Genomic DNA, 17,135 nt, shown 5'->3' with positions numbered 1-17,135 from the left:
GCCTAAAGGCACTTGAAACGTTGATAGTAACTTTTACATTCTAGAATATTGTTCTTGAGTTGATGAATGACCACAACTTTACCATACAATCACTAATACGGTTAATTCTGAACTGTGAAGAGTTTCGTAGGCGATTGAAATTTAAAAGTCGAATGTCATTTTCGAACCTGTATTTGTTAATCTTACTAGGGCAGTAATTTCATTAGTCAATTAACGATTCAAATCAAAATACAGTGCAAATGAAAATGTTTGCTAATGTAGATAATTTTTTTGGCAATTTTAATAGACCTCCGACGGTGTTTTAAAGGGTAGGAATCCGACATTTCGCCTTCCTTCAGACAACCTCCGAAAAGAACCCTCTCACATAACCAAAAAAACATTTATTAAATACATCGTACTTATGAACAGTAAATCAATGTTTTCATATGTAAAACTAAAAACAATATAGGAAATATTTTGACGTTATTAAAAATAATGTTTAAATAGAGATTACTACTGGTAATAAAAATATGTGAAATAGATCGATAATCAACAAATGTAAATATAATACGCCAGTTGGAGATCTAAATTTGAATAACGAAATTCCCGGTGGAAGGTTTGTACGCTATGATATATGGCGGCGCCAGAGAGCATTTACATACTGAATGGTAAGGACAGGACTCGACCGTCTGCGTCGGAGATCTTATCCTTTGGCTTCGGTTAGTTTTGAGAAGTTTTGTTAGGGCTACCACGGTCTATTTGTATTGATATAGGAACTGTAGGGACCTCCTTGGATAAAATATTTCGAACCTCTTTGGTATGTGACCTAAATATAATTAAAACGAAATTTTTAGAGTCAAAATTTATTTTTCGAAGACCTATTTACATGACATAACATTTATTCCTTATTTTTTTACGACCACTTTAATTCGGTGCACTCGTATGTATGTGTATAATTTATTTTAGAAATGTATATAATTGTTGAAGAAACTAGGGTGTTCGCTTAAAGAACGTCGAATATAAATAGTACTATAATATTTGAAAGTCTATCTAATATTTAAAAAAGGGAGAGGTTATTGTAGATAATTAAATAGTAACCACACATTATGTGTAGCTATTATATTATATAAAACACAATTTTTTATATATAGAATACCAGGAAAATTTATGCTTAATATTTAATACATAAATGATTAACAATCATTATAATAATAATAATTTTAATAATAAATATTTTGGTAAGAAATTTAGTCAATAAATAGACAATACAGAAAATTTTTTTTCAGATTGTTATTTTCATGTACAAAAAGCAAAACAGAACTAGTAACAGCACAGGATCAGTTCGTATAATAATAACAATAATAAAAAAAATCTTGAGAAAAAAACACCAATAAATTCAAAAATAATTAAACGACCATGTAAAATATCATAAGAGTAGGTTGCGTGAAATAAAACAAATTTACAACTCGGCCATGTTTATACTCACGCTAGTCGTACGTGCCTAAATTTTAATGATGGTTATGAGTGACGACGCACCCTGCTCTGCCCGGGACGTAATGGTCGTTCCCGGCACACGCATTATGGACACGTACCTTTGGCCCACTCCTTACCGGGATCTTATCTAAGTTTCTGGTATAAGATGTGATCAGACTCCTGCTTTTCTACTCATTGTCCACGTGTATTGGGTTTCGTGACGGTTTTGACTACTGTTTTGACGGATTAGAAGCTCAAACCAGTTTTAACTTCTTTCATAAACAGTCGTAAAATGTTTAAAAATATCATTCTGTAATTGCTTAAAAGTTTATAAAAAAATATATAAAAGTAATAGCATAACTGAAAAGCTTCGTGAATTTTAAACGTCATCAAAAATGTTTTATCAAATTGAATTATGTTCGGCCGGTAACGCTAAACACTGCGACACGCGTCGTTGGTAAGTACAAGTTGTTCGAACCGAATTGGAGTCCGTGAGAATAATCCCCGAGTTCCACGTAACATGGGTTAAACGCTTGTATCGAAAGATACCGATCTAACCCGCGCTGCTCGTTGGCGCCATAAAAACAAAACATCTACACGACCACTTTCTTCCCTAAATTATTCGAGGAATTTACGACGATTCGTCCGACAAAATGTTATAACCTAATGAGAAATTATCATCAGAGCCGCTGTCTTCGAGCAAAAAACGAACCGTGCGCCGCATTGCACCGCTCACGGGAATGCGTATTTTTTATGTTCTAAATTCAATTTATCGTTTCGTTTTTGTTTTTCTTTCTTTGGATTCGTCGATTGTTTTAGACTTGGGCAGAGACACGGGAGCCGCGGTGACTGCGCATATTTTACTGTCGTAGGATTTGGTAAATTGATGAATCTTGCGCTTGGAGCGAAGTGCATTGCTGTGTGGAGACAGCTTTCTGTTAAGTCAGCGCGGTTAATTGTTTCAGTAGAATGTAACATAACGAGTGGGTCGCGGCTAATAAAGGGCGGTTGTTGTTTAGTTTCTGTGGTATTGCGATATGATCGGCGCGTGCTTCGGATACCCGGCAGCTGCTACTTCGATTTAGACTTACCCATTACGTTAAATGACGTTTCGCTTTTTGTAGCTTGAAGCAAAATGGCTCCAGTCGCACAAGCTTTTATTACGTTAAACGTTTCAAATTACGTTTTAGTGGTACAAACAACACAGTTCAATTTTCGTAAAGTAATTGTACTATTAGAAATTTCTAAAAAAAGTGAGTAAAATGAAAATTAATGTATAGCTCATTTGCTATCAACTAATGTGAGGTACATCGTATTTGAAATCAATCGTTTTTTGAGTAATAAACAGTTATAATATGTAAAGAAGCGTTTTCAAAATTTAGATTATTTTATATTATAATTAATTATTCTTTACTATCTGCCGTTGCTGACTGTACTGCCAGAATACATTGGCCTGTCGCGTGCCAATAAAATATATTAATTTAATTTATTTCATAACATTGTATATTGGAAATTTGTGTAAAACATGTAAAGCTTTTTGTTGAATGAGCTATGCATTCACTCCTTAATAGCTTTTAGATCTATTAGCAATCATCCTATATAAACCTTCATACGTTGTCGCAAACAACACATTACAATAACTGTCATTACCTACTTAATATTGGCGTCATATTGAATGTTCGATAGAATGGCCGGCGAATCGGTTGAACTGCGACGTGATGTCTGTTAGATATCAACGTATCCAATGAAAAAAACATATCATACTAGCAGTAGAATTTGCTAAAAAACATAATAATTATTTATGGTGTGGTACATGATATGGCAGTGACCTATTCTAGATTGTACGTATTCCTATTTTGAAGAATATTGAAACTTGTAATACTAATAGAATATTTTTTTTCTGAGAAACAAATAAACCTAAAGACCATATGACTAAAGCGAACAAGTACGACGATAGCGTCAAGGAAATAATTCGGAGTAAAATTATTGTGTTTGTAACAAATGGTATAACAACGTAAAGGTATCAACCTGTATATCCGTTCGTCATTTTAAAGCCTTTGATACAAATGCCTAATGTCAATATTTTCTAGGAGAGTAAAGAAGAGTGACAAGGTAAGGAGCGGTAGATGAGGGATCCAGGTTGTCATAATCTGATTATTGGTGCTGTGCTGGGCGGGGCTCACTGCAGGCGACCGGCGGCTCCGCAGGCGGTCGGCGCCCGCGCACCTCCCTCTCGCACTCGCACGCAAGCCTAAGCGAGTGAAAAAGACAACCTTCACCCCACGCAGGCGACAAACGACCCGTGGTAAAACAAAAGGAATGCTCGACGAGACGCTTTGAGGCGCCGGCGCTGTAATCACCTATTTTAATTACGACACAGATCAAATCAATTAATCGGGTATTTCTGTTAAAATAAGCGCTCTAACACATCTCATCGTAAATATATGCTCAAGAGAGACAATTATGATACTCTAGATTATAAATAAATCAGGGGTACGTAAACATTTCTAGATTTAGTTTAATTAATCATCGTCGAGACTAATTCTCGTAGTAATAGAGATCTCTCTTTACGATACGATATTGAATAAAAAACCGAATCAAAATGTAAACACGACTTGAGATCTCTGATGTGATTGCGCCTTTATTTCATCATGAACATGTAAGTCGTAGACAACTGAAGCCGAGGCATCGATATTAAAGAATACACAGGCATTGCTCTCTCGTTTTTAATTATAGCTTATGATTTTTTCAAGCGAATTCGAACGCGCCCTGCCTTTTGGATAACACGAAAATAAATAACGAGTTTTTGTGTTGTCTGTTTGTTTTTAAAATGGCGGGAGGTCCGTGTGACGACACGCGAGCGATCTTCGCCGGCGCGCCTCGCCCATTTGTCATATTTCGGTTTAGAGAAAAAAACAAATAACCTACTCTATTCTAACCGATGTTTGTTTGCTTGCACGATGATTACCGGAGGACTTTATTGTACCCCTCAACGGACAGATGAACTGTGTTCGACTTTTTACACTGCATTCCATATTTAAAATAACGTTTTTTTTACAGTTATTTTATTTTTTTATTACAAAGTGTAACCTGCCAAGATATTTATGTCTAATTGTTATTATCACTGATTTTTACGTGAAAAATAGACGATTTTGTTATAAGAGGAGAAAATTGTGAAATTAGTGTTAACTATCGAATTTCTTGCCAGGTTCTTTTTGATAGAATTGACATTCCGAATCCGGTAGTAGTGTATGTGTAAATAAATATTTAAATGTATATTGTATCAATGCCTACACTTTTAGAAGGTGCTTAGCGAAGCTTATTTGATAGAATAAATATTAGTTTCATAGTTAAATTTTGAAAATTTAAATACTTTTCTATAATTGTGGAGTTAAATCAAGTTGCTAAGTACGTAGACGGATCGGTGTGCACATTGTGGAAAGTAACCATTAGCAAGTGTGACCAGGTGAGAAAAATTGGTAAGAGAGGATTTGAATTAGGAAGCAAACACATAGAGCTCTCATGGCGGCCGGGGCAGGTGTTAACGTCGACTATATACGCCGCCCGGTCCCACTCGCACAAACGAACCGCCCAAATCCCACTGTTTGTGCTTCCAATTCACCCGACCAACCTCCTCTCCAATCGACGGTAAGGTAAAAATTTATTTGAACAAGAAAACCTTCGAGCTATGTTTTAATTAGAATAATTTCGATGTTACGTTACGTTTCGATGGTACGTTAGTTGAAAACATTTTTAATTAGATATTGTTTATCTTCCAAAATTTAAATACTTATTTTAAAAATATTGATGGACTCAGGATAAATACAAAAATAAAAAAGGACGTCGTCTTGATAAATTTAATAAATTCATGATGGGTCTATGTGTACGCATGAATAAAAAGATTCCACAACATATCTCACAGCCTCCTTTTCTTACTTTTAAATCTAATATCAATAGTGTGTTATTCAATAAATTTTATTATAGTTGAGTTTTTAGTTGGTAAAAATGTATAGAACTTTGGTTTGTTGACTTATTTATGTAATTGATATTATAATATCAATTACATATATATATATTAAATGTCAAGTAAAAAGAACAATTGCTGAATTACTGACCGGCTCTTCTCAACAGATCAGCATTCCGATCCGGTGGTTTTTTACTACTTATAATGTGAAATAAACGATATAAAAGTGCGTTTACGCCTACTTCAATAAAGTAATTATGATTTTTTTCTGAATAACTCAATTACAGTTTCACTAGACTTATGCGGAGAAATAAATTAAATATTTCGGGGCCACTTGGATTCGTATGGCGCCAGGCACGGCGCCGACTCGCCCTCGGCCCTTCGGCGTCATTAATACAAAACAAACAAAACTGACCTCTAGACGGACGGCGGTTAACGAGATTCACCAACGAGCCGGATAAAGCGGTAAATTATCGGGAAGTTAGTTACGCGGTGGTCCACGCCGGAGGTTACACTAAAAAAGATGTAGGATATGTCAGGAACGCAGATGATCCCGGCTAATTGCGGACGCACGCAAAAAGCAAAAAGATGGCGCGGACGCGCGAACGGCGACGAGGGACGCGACATCAATCGCTCGCGACCGTGTTCGCAAGCGAAAACAACTTTTTCCTATCGCTCTTTAACTATATGACTAGGGTGACAGCCATACTAACACAATTTAAGAAGTAAAATCAAATTTAGTTATAATCTTGTAAATAAAAATAAGTAAAACATTGTCAGATATATAAAACAGTAATAACAAATTATTACGTACGTGAAAGATGTAAAGTATAAATAAGGAAGTTAAGACAAGGACAGATAATGTTCATAAAATTGATAACTAAGAAAAAAAAACGAAATAAAAGCAAATAAAAAATTAGGAATTTTAGCTAATAGTAAAGCTTCTTTGTTTAATTAGTTAATAGTTTTAACAAAAGTCTATCATTGGCCAACTCAAAATTAAAACTACGCTCTCCACAATATGCTACGATTCTTTAGTTATTTTAACCACTGGTAGACCAGATAGTAACCAGATGTCTTCTATAAACTTCTGGCTGTAGAGAAATAAGATTATAAAAGACTGTTCGGGCGATCACCTCCCTAATAAAAGTCAAATCAATAATCAGTTATTGATTTGACTTTGAAGAGTCTGGACTGTTCATTATTTTTGCCATAAAAAAAATCAAAGGATAGCATAGTAAGGAGAGAGCTTGTCAACGATTCTTATAAAGTGTTTCAAGACTGATATAACCTTCAAAATAAGGACACGACTGAGGGGAAGAAATCTATTTTTTCAGACTATTCGAGAGTACATATAGAAATTTTAGTTATTTAAATTATTTGCAACATACTGGCATTTATTTCAAAATGGAAAGTTCGTTACCGATGTAACCTCTTTCGAATAAGACGCTGCGTTGCCATACGCTAATGACAGCATGAATATATAATTACCGGCGTGGAGTCTGCGGTGGGCCTTAACAGGAAACCTCGGAGGCGCCGACGATGGACTGTGTTATTTCTTCACTGCTTTTCACATTATCGATGACGAAAAAAAAATAATTGTGGGGGCACCGTCGTAAAGCAAACAAGCTTATAATAAGCTGTAATTTGCGCTCGGCCATTTAGAGAAATGCACAAATTACGATCGTGGCAGCTGTTTGTTTTGTCTATGACGGAGGTCCGTTCAAATTATGCGTTAACAAGCCCCGCGTCAGATTCGGCAGCCCTAATGGGTTTTCGTTAAGTTTTTGTTATAATTCAAAATATTTATGGCTAACGTGTAATGTGTTTTCTTAATTGCGCGGCCGGGAGCGACAGCTGCACCTTTTAATTGACTGTACATTACTAATACAATGTTTTTCATCTGTTCGGGTTAAGCGTCGTGGGCTCGTTAGCTATGTCGCGGGAACGGCTTCGCGCTCGTTGCGACTGATGTTAACTGCCGATATCAACGTGTTTAGAATCCTTCGTCCATTATGAGCCTGGCTCTGACGTGAAAATTCTTTTTGTACTTATTTTTGTATAGTATTCTTATTAACTATTTTATGGTACGTTTTTTAAAAATTATTGTAATAAGTATTTAAATGTTTTTCAAAATTGCTGCTTTGTCAGAATTTGTACTGTCAAAAGTTATTAGGCAACAAAAAAAAATGAAAATTTTCACTTGAACTTCCAAATAAAAACTTAATTTATGTTTCACAGTGGGATTAAATTTTTACTGAATGACTTAAAATGTGCAAAGAGTAAGTTTTAGTTACTCTGTGATGTTTACCGGAAAAGAAAGCACTCACCATTTTCCTCGCAGTTTTTTCCAATATTTGCCCTCATAAGAACCTTCTTAGAGAGTTAAAGAAGATATGAAAAAAAGTCGAGTTGTTCTCAAGTTTTATGGTTAGCCAATATTTGTTATAGTTTTTTTATGAATATGTCATAGATTAAATTGTATAAGAGGTTTAACATCAAAATATATTTATATCACGTAAAGTATGGGGCTTATATATATATATATATGTGTATATATATATATATATATATATAAAAGCTATATTTAAAACGAAAGATAACTGTGTATGTTTCGTTTTAAATATTTTTATTTTATTTCACTTAATAAGCGGCGCATGAGTTCATACCAAAGACGTGAAAATAAATTTTTAAAGGTTTTTTTTTTAAAAAGCCTTTGTTAAATTGTGTGAATAAGAGATTTTTAAGCAAAGACGTAATGCTGGATTCATAAACAAGTTTTGGTGCTGATTAAAAATGTATTTTTTAAGGTAAAAACATATTTCGTTTTTTTCTGTGTAGTGATGCTTATCTAAGACGTCTCTCGGGTATCGGATCGGACTTTTTTTTTGCGCAAGTAAATTAAATATACTAAAGTTCTTTACGTACCGTGGTACGTACGTGCCATTTAACAGTCTCTTCTTAAAATTTATTAATGCGTTACCTTTTTGTTTTAATTAGCTGAAATTGGAAACTTTAAGAGAGGACACTTCTTTGCCTTGTGAAATATTTTGACATATGAATATATGTTCACATGTCATGCGTAATTCAGTTGTATCACGTTGTTAGTTTTCTTATTTACGAGTAATAAAACAAATAAAAATTTACATTTTGCCAGAAGAGAAATTAAATGAATGTAGAATAACAATAATCGTGTATAAGTAATTATAACTAAATTAAAATTGATCCTTTTTCATTTTAGACTCTTCGCTTCATCGCGATCTTGCGTTGCCTGCATTCAGCGACTTCTCGCGAGCTTAACTATCAGGCTACTGCTACATAGTATTATTTTATCGGATTGGAAGGGCGTCGAGCTCTCAGATCGCTTCGGTGAACGCTCAATGGAGTGTCTAAGTTTAAGGAACCCCAGCGCGAGAGGGTCGAACCTCTCGGATTTATTTTAAAAATTAAAAAATAAATAACGATACAAATGTTATACAATCTTTTTCTTTGTCAGTCCATAGACGCCCACTGTAAGGCACAGGCCTCATTATATACCACAATCGCCACGCTTAGTAGGCAGAATGTCGAACACAGTGGGGTATTATGATACGCAAAAGGCGCTGCTGCCAATTCTTTGCATAATTCTTTATGAGCAAAAGCAATCCTGTATCATTAATGCACAAAGTATAAATTAAAAAGGTTTTATCCCGGGAATCAAACCTGTGATCTACGATCGTAAGTCTCAGTCCTTTATCACTCGTCTGCTACTGTTTTAGCTTATTAATAGTTATTATTTTTTATTACTACTATAAACTTAATAACAGTAAACAATTGTTAGCGATATTGGTATGATTTTTATTAATGTTTCGTAACTTGTTTTTCTATTTTGTATAATTCTGTGTAGTTAATTAATTTATACGAAATTTTAATCAACATGAGTTAATATTAGACAGTAAAAATACATAGAGATAATCATTGTTATTTTGTAAGAAATATAGATGTCTTTATTGTTTTCTTTTTAGGCTCTTCCGGCATTCTTCTTTTAAAGTACACAAGTGACTATGAAAGTAATAAATTAATGAATTAAGAATCAATATATTTTTTAACCATTTCCAACCCCGTCACTTTAATTTTGTTACAATATAGTCCATTATCGAAATATTACACTGTCTTTAATCTCGCGGCATATTAATAAGCGCTTTAATATGTAAATACGTCGAAACAACTATTAGTGAGAATTGTTGTTAACGAATGTTATGAGATAAAGCAGTGCCGACCAAAAAATACAAATCTCATAGTGTAATAGTAACGTTATTTTTAATATTATTTCGCATTGCTACAATAATTTTCTAGTAATTATATATCATTGAAAATATAATAATATAACGCACAGAGTTCATCATTTATTTTTAAGAAAATATTTGATATTGTACTTTGCCCGTATCTTGCCTGCGCATATGTCATGTATACCCCATATGTTGTCGTTTTAGCGCATAGACGTCAGCAAAGCCTTCCCTAAAGGTATCTATGTGGGGATGTATAATAATCGCCAGGCTTGCAGGACGTCGATCACAGTGTAATATTGTGGTACGCAGAGGACACTGCTGTCTATCCTTTGGAAACTTGTTTATAAGCAATGGAAACCCTATGTAATTAATGCATACAACACAAGTGTGAATTATGTAAAATTGTATTCCGGGAATTTTTTTTATTTACAGTTGCAAGTCTCAGTGTTCTATCGCCGGGCTACCACTGTTCAGGAATATACCCATTATGTATATGAATGAATAATAAGCCCTAAATTAATTTATTTTTTATTTTGTAAAATTCGTTGCTCGAGGTAAATTATTTTGTGCCTAACATTCCCAATCTGTTCCGTTCAGGATTTTTAAATAGACATTGTATGTATTTATTGTTAGTATAATTTTCATTAAATTAATTGCCATAATTGTACACACTATATTATAATTTAGCTATTTAATTAGAACCTTAGTCTCTTCTGTTATATTTTTATTTTATTTTTGTCATAATTTTAAGTGTATTGCATGCAATCAATTAATAATTTTTATTATGTAATCGACATTTACAAATATACCATGCTTTAACAACTATGTAACTGTCTAATGATTCGAAGGGCTCGAGGGAGCTTTGAGGTTTCTAAAACTGCCTTTAAATATATTTATGATTTTTATTTTTTATGATTTTTGAATTAGACTATGAATTGATAATTATATAATATAAATTTCCTACGTTCCTCTTTAGTGTCTTGTTTCCATACGTGGCTCTTTTAAATATTATTCGGTTAAGAATTCAAGTGTTTTTTGGCTGGCCTTTAAGACGACACCCCGGCCGAGGTGTCGTTTGGTAAGCAGTGCATGTACTCACCGGCCACCCTTCGTGATGATCATCTCTGTGCCGATGTCGTGGAAACGGCGCCAAAGCTCGGCGTTCAAAAGGCGCGCCTCGCATGCCGGCGGTTCGGCTTCTACGCCCACGCGGTGTTCTGCGAATAGATTTAAACTGTATAGCGGTCTTTTTACCTTTTTAGGTTTCATTTTAATATTAAGTTCTTCAAAAAAGATTACACAAGAAATAATTACAACTTACATTTAAAATACAGTACAAAACAAGGTGTAAGGTAAAGTCTAAGTAGACATAACATGCATTGCCTAAAACAAAATTTATAGCAAAACAAAAATTAAAAATAAACAAATATATATGTTTTTATACAAAACAAAACAGTATCGAAAAATAATACTTGACAAAAACTACACTGTTGCAATTACATTCATACTTTTACTTTTCATAACGAAATATTTTAATTTTTATAAATTATCTTGTTTTTCTTTATTTATCAAAATGTGTCGTGCCGTATTTGCACTCAATGAATTTATATGGAAATGTTATATAAATATACCTCGTAATATCACGTCTGTTTAGCACACCTAATAACTTATATTTACTAATTCATTGAAAATATAAATGAGCCGTTGTTAAGGAAGGAGGCTTTGACTTACTTCAAAGAGGTTTAAAATAAGCACTGTAACATTTACATCATGTTATATATAAGTACATGGTTAGATAATTAAGAAAGTTTAGTTAACCTTACGTATCCTATACTTTTTAAGTATAGAATACATAGGGTTCTCCTCTAGATTTTCAATAGGACTGCTTAGATGTCGTCTGCCCACTGTTACTTCCTTCTTTTTGCTATTCAGTCTCGTAGAGGAATTCCTAACGTAGCAACCTCGATGGCTTATTGACCACGTTTCAATGCTGATAGCCATATTAATAATGCGATGTTTTTCCGTTGATATTCTCAGATTCAACGGACTCGACTATTTTCTAACAAATTTAAACATTATTTTTAATATCAACATACCTTTATAGGTTAACTTTCATATAAACATACACAGAATAAACTAATTATTTTATTTATTTTTGACAATGACTTTAGTACCTGTATTTGTCGTTTGTACTAACCATCTAATTTGTCATGTAATATAATAATGAATTGACGCTTTCTGTCATTTTTTCCAATTTTTATTGCACTTTCATTTCATTTTTAATTGATATTAAATTTTGTAATGAGATATCATGGAAACCATATCTTGACGTTCGTAATACGGTAAACATTATAATCATAGGCGACACGATCAAAAGTAATAAAACCTGCACCGTAGTCTCTGATAGTAACGTGGCGGGGTCCCCAAGTAATAACTTGGGAGGCCGTAAAATTCAAATATTAAATATCTTGCGGCACTTTCTTCGACTTTCTATCAATACATCACTAAATTATAAACAGTTACGTACAGATCAACCGACAATAAAAATTAAAAGTAGTTAAAGTAATAAATTCTAGAAATTAAAATTTTCAACACAATGACGTTCAATTTAGTGTTGTATAATAAAATATTAAACAATGCTTAGTGTTTTATTATAGAAGTTTAATTTTAATCTTTATTAGTCTAATCATTTAAATTATGCTATATGTACTGTGACCAATAAATGTATTATTGTTATACTACACATACATTTTATACACCACATATTCTACACATTGTATGTTCAGTTTTTACATTACGATAAGAGATATTTGATTATTCATATTTACATTGTGTAATGATAATAATCATCATTATCATTTCAGCCGTAAGTCGCCCACAGCTGGACATAGGCCCACTCTTTATATAAATAAGACCGCTTGGACTCGGCTCGTCTGAATTTGTCGACGGAAGTCCTACGTTGCGTTTACCTTAAGATATTACCGGCTATCTATCCAATGCGCTGTTACTTGACTTCTGCCATTTCAACTTTTTTATCCTCTGGGCTATGTCGGTTACGTTATCTACGGAACCCGTCATTCATAACTCGATCTCGTTGAGGAATCCTGAACGTATTTGATATTTAAACAATTTTATTTGATAGATAAGTATGGTGTGTGTTTTTTTGTGCAGAAGTTCAGTTTTCTCTATTAACTCATAGAGATTTAGTGGATTAAACGTGCCTAAGAGCGAGTAATCAAAAGTTCTTTTACTAATAATTCTCAGGGTATCCTCGCCTCGAACCGTTACATAAGATATTTTTTAACCACTTAGGTCAAAGCGCTCGATCGTACATAAAATAACTAAGCACACAGACAAATCGTGCAACATTTTTTAATAGAATCGGAAATCTTTTTATGTAATCGTTTCTATTTATTTCTATAATAAACAGTTTTCTTTCTCAAATCTCTGGACTCAGTAACATCGCAATGTTACGGCTCGAGTCGAGGTAAAAGAGGGAGACTTCCAGCTGAATTATGTTAACTAGGCATATAATAAGCTTCTTCCAAGTTCTGTCTATCTAAGACCTAAATCTTAAATCAATCTTACAGAAAACATAAATGGTGTATTTATGTATAAAATAACTAGTATAAAAGTTTAATGAAAGTCAAATTTGCTCATTTAAAGAGAGGTAAAATCAATTATGTTTTTCTAAGAATCACGATTCATGTTCTCTTATTTAATTACCCGTAATATAGCGGCATTCAGACTACCTTCTTTCCTATTATGGTGTTATTCATTCGTGCCTTAATCTTTTTATAGTTGTAATAATATTTTATGACTAGAAGAAACAATTTTACTTCGCTACCATTATTAAACTTTCGCTCAATTTAACGGCTCAGAACAACAAAACGTTTGAAACAACTGTTTTAAAAAATAGGGTCCGTTCAATTGTTTTAACGAATAACATAGCAATTAAAATTTAATAATTGAACCGGTAGGCTAATTTTGATATACATTCAAGTCGTATAAAATTATTTTTCACTTGTTATTCACCGTGTATCATTGTAATATTATTAATACCATTAGAAAAATATTTTTTTTTTCAGTTAACGTTTTAAAGAGTTTATTTACATATATATCTAAGTTCATTGTTAAAAGAGAAAGACATTTTTTTATTAAAATTACTACATTTTTATTACAATATAGAGGTAATATAATGTAAATATCTAAAAGTTTAGTCTAAAAAGATACAGAATAGTGAACTTAACCATTAAATATAACATTACATATTGTAATAACTATTATTGTTTGTTAAGAAGCCTAATTATCCTAAATGGCATCTAAGTTGTATTGAAATTTAAATATTTTAATGTAAATATAAGAAGAGCGATAGGAAAGTGACACTAGGCCAGTTAATCAGTAAATTCAAGTAGCAGTTGGGCAGTACACATAGCGCGCATAACGGATAGTCGCTGGAGTCTTAAAATTCTTAACGAACCTACACGACGGACGAACTTGTTAAGATTATCGAAATATGTTGGGTGCAGGCCATTTTCAACCGACCCCATAGATATATGGGCGAGGCCTATGTCCAACAGTGGGCGTCCTATGGCGAAAATGATGACGATAATGAAGCTGTCATATCTAACGCCTAAATAGTAAAAAGTTTTTAGTTCCTAAATTATCTTAGGTATGTAGCATATATATAAGTATAATGTATATGTTACAGGGATAAGTAGTGCTCTGAATAAATTGAAGGATCATTTTCAATTAATTAAGAAGGATAAACTATATAAGGCAGCTATATAACTGTATAAGGTAGACTAAACCAGATGTTTTATGCTGATGTTTTACTTAACACAGACGTGGGATTTTATATTATTCGCCTAGCTATTGCTGAGACGATGAAACATACATATATATGGCGCGCGTTTCTTTTTTCGTTACGGATGTTTATGGCCTCATTGGTGTTTAGAGGATTAGAAGTTATAAAGCCTATTGGTGTTTTGTCTAAACATATATTTATGACATTAGCTTATTTGGATGGTCCTTAAATTAGCTAGCGGACCCGTAAAAAGGACCCTTAACTTGATCATTTTCCATAGTCGAACTAAACTTAACCTTATTACCATTATTATTCCCTTCATATTTTAATTGTTATTTTATGAAACTTAATAATTATAAATTTATTATCACATCCGCATAATTGTGCATATGTTTACATTATATAGAATGAACGATAAAATAATGTGCCGTTGGACTTGTTCTTCTGAAAAATATTTAGTGATTAAGACAAAATACATTCATTAACCTTTCGTTATCTATTTTAATATAATTAATATTAAACTATTTATTTTAGTTATTAATCTTTAAGAACATTATACCATGTATTATTATAATTATAAGATTAAAAGTAATTGATTATCAAGATTGTATAATAATACTTACTGAATGCAACACGGAATCGATTTATAAATTAAACCTAATAGAATGACGTTTGATAACTGAAAATCGTTGGCAGCATTAAAAAGACTTCAACGGGTTTAATGTGTACATGTTTGATAATTTTAATGAGGTAATAAAATAACTATTGAAAAATTAAATGTAAAACCATTGAGAATAATTAAGTAATTTAAACAAATGTACTGATTTTATCTCACAGAACTTTTTGAGAATTTATCTTTTTTTTAATTTGCTGTAAAATTGTAATTGTAACATTAGCTGTCAAAATACATCTAGTGTTTTTTTTTAACCTACTGTGTCGCATTAGATTATGGCTCGTTATATAATGTATTAGTCGTTTTCGAAACTAGAATACGGAAGTATGGGTAAAGAGTGCTAAAGAAAAAAAAAATATATATATATATATATATTTTTAATACGTAATAAATTGAGCAATCACTTGTTAATAATTAAAGCGTTTCATACTTAACCATATACGGTTATCAGGGCACCCAACAACAATGCGTATAGGCATAGCATTTTAAAGTTGGAAGTGGCTGTATAACAATAATATTATAATTCGTTTTATATGTCGTAATTATCTAATTATGCTATAGCTTGTCGATTGTTGATTTATAGTTTACACAGAGGTACTTACGTAAACCGCTAAGCGACGCTGCGTGTAACATTTGCTGCCTCAGCAGATATTCCCCGAAATGCGCTTGATCCATCATCATCGTATTAATACGACAGTATTACGAAACTTCGAAACCGAAAGTCACTTCACAAAAACATAACGATGGGTCTTGAGTATGAAAAATCAACAGTTCCTGTGTCCGCAACACAAATACGCGATCAGAAAAAGTTCATAGTTGTCAACGAGAGCTTGAAAGAAAAATTTGAGCGTGGAGTCTAAACGACAGCTTGGATCATACTGAACCGGTTCGAATACTCGGGCGTCGCGTACGCATGGCCACGCCCTGTGATCCCCATTGGTTAGCAACTAACTAATGGAAATGAACAAAAAGGCTTTTTTTGACTTTACACACCTTTCTAGGAGCTTTTTGCCCGCCTTCCACCTGAGATGTGATAGGAACCAATTGTTACGATCGACGTTCAAGCTTTGTGCGTAGGCGCATTGAAAGAGACCCATTGTTCCTTCTCTTATACCCGTGACATAATCGAAATATATACCCGCATTAAAGTAATTTTTTTTTTCAATTATAAAAATGTTCCTTGTTTAAATAAATTTTCATTGTGATATATTTGTCTAAGTTTAGTAATACTTTACTACATTTCGATAAGATTTGTTCTTTTTTTTATGTTACATAATTCGCACAAACTTTTATTATTATGTCCTACATATGAGTCTATATGAATTTAGAAATAAAAAATGGAATAAAAGTTGTTCATATAAATCCAAACATCACTGTTATCTAAATCACAGATAATAATGCAGGAATGAATTAAAAAATTAGCAAATCCAAATTATACTAAGCTTTATAATTTCTTCTCATTTTCTTCAGTCATGCACTCTTGTCAGAGTTCTCGTGGTCCGATCAATTCTTGTGCCTCCGATTGGTACAGTTGCTCAAATGTTTTATAACGAAAAAACGAAAGGTATTTACACATTTTTTTGGTCGGGACGGTCATTGCTCTAATAGAATTTTTAGATACCGCGGATTTGTGTTAGCAGGGCGTAGAGAGCGCCTTCCCTAAAACATCTTTCGAAATGAAGTTATTACTTATGCATTATATGCATTGTAAATCATCGAGTTAAATAGCGTTTCTGGTACATACATTTGTGTAACCATATATGTAAACAAAATGGCTTTTAAGTATTAGTTTCACCATCTAAAAATCCTTAAATTACACATATTTAATTCAGTGAAATTATAACTGATACAAAATAATAATTAGACAAATATGGCGAGTATTATATAGTTGTATTTTTAATAGAAACTTAGAGACTAAATTTAGTAGTAAATTGTCATTATTTAAGCTAGTGTTCAATGGTATTAACTAAA

At 32.8% G+C, this 17,135-nt stretch overlaps 1 protein-coding gene across 1 annotated transcript in view; it reads right to left on the bottom strand.

Moving 5' to 3' along the window:
* Positions 1-16,021, bottom strand: part of LOC137930475 (T-box transcription factor TBX6-like) — a 47,260-nt gene extending 31,239 nt beyond the window's left edge. Inside the window, exons 1-2 of the mRNA XM_068773733.1 lie at positions 15,767-16,021; positions 10,784-10,901 (exon numbers count right to left, since the gene is read on the bottom strand). Coding sequence (XP_068629834.1) covers positions 10,784-10,901; positions 15,767-15,845 — 197 coding nt within the window. The 5' untranslated portion in view covers positions 15,846-16,021. The remainder of the gene's footprint in view (positions 1-10,783; positions 10,902-15,766) is intronic.
* Positions 16,022-17,135: the final 1,114 nt, after the last annotated feature.

The sequence above is a fragment of the Battus philenor genome, unplaced genomic scaffold, assembly GCF_028537555.1.
Source record: "Battus philenor isolate CCGP_79_NKW_IND1 unplaced genomic scaffold, ilBatPhil1.0.hap1 SCAF_6, whole genome shotgun sequence".
NCBI lineage: Eukaryota > Metazoa > Arthropoda > Insecta > Lepidoptera > Papilionidae > Battus > Battus philenor.
The sequence above is the reverse complement of the archived record's forward strand: the minus strand, read 5'-3'. Positions and strand labels throughout refer to the sequence as shown.